The sequence below is a fragment of the Salvia miltiorrhiza genome, chromosome 6 (genome assembly GCF_028751815.1).
Source record: "Salvia miltiorrhiza cultivar Shanhuang (shh) chromosome 6, IMPLAD_Smil_shh, whole genome shotgun sequence".
NCBI classification, from domain to species: domain Eukaryota; kingdom Viridiplantae; phylum Streptophyta; class Magnoliopsida; order Lamiales; family Lamiaceae; genus Salvia; species Salvia miltiorrhiza.
The window spans coordinates 5,160,830-5,165,380 of NC_080392.1; the positions used below are offsets into that span (position 1 = coordinate 5,160,830).

Here is a 4,551-nt window from a genome sequence, read left to right on the forward strand (position 1 = left end):
GTATATAATGGCCGTACCACATTAAAGAGACCACATGAAAGATTAAACCACATTTGAAAATCAGATGTGATTCTGATTTAAAATATTTAACCTCAAGAATACAAACTCGTAACTCCACTAGTAGTGAAGAAAATTCTCATCATGTTGTGTGTGGTCCATGAATGGGACCAAATGCTAATCGAGCGGAAGAGCGTACATGTAGGGAATGGGCACCGAAACTGCAATAAATGTGTGCAACCAAAACTTACCTAAACCCTTGCCCAGATGGGGTTCTTGTAATAAATACAAAGGATGATAACAGATCCCTTCAAATCAAATATATACCCAAAAAAAAAATTAAAAAAAAATCCTTATAATTATTTGTCGAAAAAAGAGATATTATATGACTAGTATATATTCAAAGAATAATTGAATATACATGCGTTTGAGGCCCTTAAGTTTAATGCATTATACCAGACAAGAATCTTGCAAAAATAAATATATCTCATACTATATTGTAATTCTGATGTTCATCAATAAATGTAAAGCATTAGATCATCAGCACAATTGTTTCTGCGGTCAGCACTATCCTTAATTATTAATTGCTATATTTTTAATTAAATGTATTTAGTATGTTATGTTTGATGGGCTTTTAGTTAACCCGGGAAGAGGCCGGATTCTGAGTTATTGCCAGAAAACATGCGTCCGTGAAGTTTCTGGATATTTATTTATTATTGGAGCCTAATTTAATATAAGTGATGAACTTGCCTATTATTTTTTTTTGATAAATTAACAATATTAAAATAAAAAAATTTAAAGGCCGCACTATAAAGGATTTAAATCAAAGATTTTTGACCTTAGGTATTAACCTCTTACTACTTGGCCAATATACGTAAACACACACTACTCGCCTATCATTATGTCACACACACTTCGTATAAGGCTTATTTTTTGTTTGATTATATTATTATATATATATGTCGAATATTTCGACACTGGCTCGAATCAATTTGAAAAAATTTAGACCCCCACCCACCCACTCAGCATTCCTGGTTCCCTCCCCTATTAAAGTCCATTTAATTATGTCATTTAAATTTCTAAAATAAGTCATTTAGATTTCTAGTCATATTAATTTTAACTATATTGAAATCTTATAATATATGTGTGTGGTACCGTACTAAAAAAGTTATCTAGATTTCTATAAAATACAGCATATATAAATCCTGGTTTAAAAACGAATTATATGTTTCTCAAATCAAAATAAACCAATGCACTGGAATTTCATCATAACTCCGAAATTAAATGTGATTGGTGAGAGTAGTACTAGAACAGGTGATCCCTGTGAAATTCTTGAGTTGCACTCTTTTCGGTGCCGTTGCGTTGTATCTATTTCTTTTATTTGTTCTCGTTTTTATTTTATTTCATTTTGTGTGTGTTTACGTTGATTTAGTGACAGACTGATTAATGCATGTTTAACCTAAAATTCGTCATGTGATCTTTAAAAGTTAAAACCTTTTGCTCATCGATAAAAAAACTAACTCAAAAGAACAAAAGGAGATACCATTTATGAAAGCATAGCTGCTTTAGGCAACCTGTACTTGTCGCATTATAATTATTTTAAATTACAAAAGCAAGCGTAGCTAACAAAACCTTTTTCCTATGTAGCTAGTGCTTATAATTTGATCACAATGATCATCACAAAATCTAATAATTAATTATTGGGATCATAAGAATACACTATATATATTATATACAGAATGTTCCTAAGTGGCAGCATTTCAGCAATGCTGCACCCTTTTTGCTTAAGTTGGAAAAGTTTTTGTCTTACTCTTAGTTGTGTATTGGCGGTTTTCTTCTTGCCAAGGTGTAATCCATCTCAGCCATGTCTAAACCCTCTTGCCCTTGCTGTGTTTTCGACGACGAATTTACAGAAGCAATTTGTTCTTCCCTTCCTATTTTCAACTCAGCTTTCATCTCACCATTCTGTACACAACCGGGTAAAAAATTCATATATGTATGTCTTCTTAATTATTTCAAAATTTTATGATTCTTGAAATCATAAATTTATTTTATTTTTGTTAAGATGTAATGTAATTAGCCAAACCTTAGCAATGGTGGTAGTGCTAGAAATATCGATCAAAGTTAGTTTCCTATTGCTTCCTGCAATCAATCAGATAAAGCCAATGCTTGAGATTCACTCATTCTCGAGTCAACAAATATATCTTGAAATTCTAATTAGTGTGTTGCATTACAATGGAAAGGAATGATTAGAACTAAGATCGAGCAAAGCAATTAAGTAAGGAACTACATGATGGAGGGGAGGCTACAAAAATTGAATGGTTATATATATGATGATCTTTTATCATATTTGGTGAAAAATTAGGAGAGATTGGAAATATTGTGATCTTTTATCAGTGGTGCTTAGGTCTGTGCATTCTTGGACCATAGTAATCTTCATGGATTCTTGGTAACCAATGATGGGGTGGTTCCTTTCTCACTCTAGGTAATTTTCTCTTCCTTTTACCTGACCACTTCTTGCTTTCTCTCTCATCAATGCTCTTCATCTCTGCAAGTTTTTCCTGCTGAAAATAATTAATCCAAGTTAATTAATTAGATCCACAAAATCCCATAATCATAATAATTAATCAAATTGTATTTTGTATGATTATTCAAGAAAATCCTTCTTACATGTAGGCTATGTGGCCCATCATCAGCTTCAGCTGCTGCGGAGCCTTTATTACTAATTAACCTTCTACCTGAACAAAGAAATTAAACAAAATTAAGAAGTATATTAATAACAAGAAAGCTACTCAACATATATTATATATACGTATCTTTTCTATTTATCAGATGAAAAAATAATAATGATCTCATTAATTGGTATTCAAGAACGTACCTTGAGCATCATGAATCAGAACAGACAGAAGTAGCAAGAACATCAGCAGCCACGACCTCATTATGCAGACTGAATTCTTCTTCTTCTTCTTTTGGGTGACAGAAGAGGAATAAATTTAAGGAGGAAGAATGTGAAACTTGTTCGAGTTGCTAAATAAGTACTATGTGACTTTAGAGTGAGAGTGGTGAATGATCTTAAGCAAGTCTTGGTTATATATAATATATCCACACACACAAAACACACACTGATGAATACACATATTGAATGCATGAGGGCCCATGTTAGTTCTTGAGCATGGAATGATATTAATTGTTTTTAAAATTTGGACTGTTATTCCTTTTACTAAAAAGTGTTATAGAAGAATGATTAGGACTTTTTGATGGATGTTTAATTAAATAGTGGTTTAATGGGAGTTCCAAACATGTCATTAGTATAATTAATGGGGAACAAGACACGATCATCCTCAGAGAATAAGGCTCCATTTTCTTGAAACTAGAAAAATCCAAGACTTAAAAACATCCTAACCAGACATCTTGTTTAGTAATAATGCCCAATTTTTTTTAAAAAATAAAATTAATGTCGGAAAGTTTATATGTTTTGTCTGTATACCTTGTCCTTGCACCCGGGCGATTGTCTCTCTTCTTGAAAATCATAAGCTAATTTCGTAAATAAGTATTTCAGCTTTTATTTTAATATAACGAATATCTAATGTGTGACATTGTTCTAGTAGATGGAGGAAAAAAAATACTATTTGAAATAAAATCTCAATGGCAAACAAAGATTGGACAATACATGACAAAATCTCTGTATTTGTGGTAAATTATATAGTGTGATTGAAACATAGATTAATTTGTTTAGCGATAGTGAGAGAACTAAGTATAGTCACATGACTATACCTACTGCATTTAATAGAGTCGATCTTATTTCTTGAAATTAAAATTAATTTGCGTCTCTTTCAATGAGAACTGCGTACTTTCACAAAGGAACCCCATATACTTTAATTTAACGAACACAAACTATTGTTGAAGCTCAAGGCATTCAATTCTATAATTCCAATAAGGTGAGTATGAGTTGAATAGTTTCGAGAGCATTGACCGAAGTCGTCCCAATCAAATACGACAAAAATTTGTGTACATTCAGATGTATATATGGTGCATCAACCTTAATTAAGGTTTATCAGTATTCAATTAAAATTTATTAATTAAAAAAGATATATTAATCACTACTATTAGAATTTAATTAGGATCGATACACCGTACATCGGATGCACCAGAGTGTGCCGCAGTAAATATTATACGAATTTGGTTTTTGTGAAGATAGGTCAAAACTTCGATGGATAAAACTTTACTATTTTTTTTTTAACTTGTTAGCACCGGCGGAGCTACATGCATGGTGGAGAAGTGGTGGGGCTATTGCTCCATCTTACTCCCTCCGTCCCTCAAATATCTTCCTAGGAGAGGGTGACACGAGTTTTAATAAAAGTTAGGTATGTGAGTGGAGAAAGAGTTTCACAAAAAATCAAGATTATAAGAGTAATATAAAGTGAAATTATTTCCAAAAGTAGATTAAGAAAATATTTTGGGGACGGACCAAAATGAAAAGAGAGGAAAATGTTTGAGGGATGGAGAAAGTGATTTTTTAGTTATTTTTAAATATAATATATATAAAATTATAAA

General features: G+C 31.8%; 1 protein-coding gene across 2 annotated transcripts; it reads right to left on the reverse strand.

The window, feature by feature from the left end:
• Positions 1 to 1,542: 1,542 nt before the first annotated feature.
• On the reverse strand, positions 1,543 to 3,078 carry LOC130988147 (uncharacterized). Of its 2 annotated transcripts, none has more exons than XM_057911921.1 (5): positions 2,876 to 3,078; positions 2,668 to 2,735; positions 2,504 to 2,558; positions 2,084 to 2,139; positions 1,543 to 1,962 (listed from the first exon to the last, which is right to left on the reverse strand). In XM_057911921.1, exons 1-5 carry the CDS (start codon positions 2,934 to 2,936, stop codon positions 1,810 to 1,812), a joined length of 393 nt encoding a protein of 130 aa, XP_057767904.1. In that variant the 5' UTR covers positions 2,937 to 3,078; the 3' UTR covers positions 1,543 to 1,809. The 2 variants fall into 2 exon arrangements, with proteins under 2 accessions (XP_057767904.1, XP_057767903.1); XM_057911920.1 differs by having other exon boundaries at positions 2,504 to 2,561; positions 2,876 to 3,077.
• Between the last annotated feature and the right edge of the window lie 1,473 nt (positions 3,079 to 4,551).

Excerpts from the sequence above, each read along its gene's own strand:
- LOC130988147 (XM_057911920.1), bottom strand. The coding sequence starts at position 2,936 with ATGAGGTCGTGGCTGCTGATGTTCTTGCTACTTCTGTCTGTTCTGATT. Across the intron at positions 2,562-2,667 it reads ATGGGCCACATAGCCTACAT|CAGGAAAAACTTGCAGAGAT; the intron begins GTAAGAAGGATT and ends AATTATTTTCAG. Across the intron at positions 1,963-2,083 it reads GCACTACCACCATTGCTAAG|AATGGTGAGATGAAAGCTGA; the intron begins GTTTGGCTAATT and ends GGTTGTGTACAG.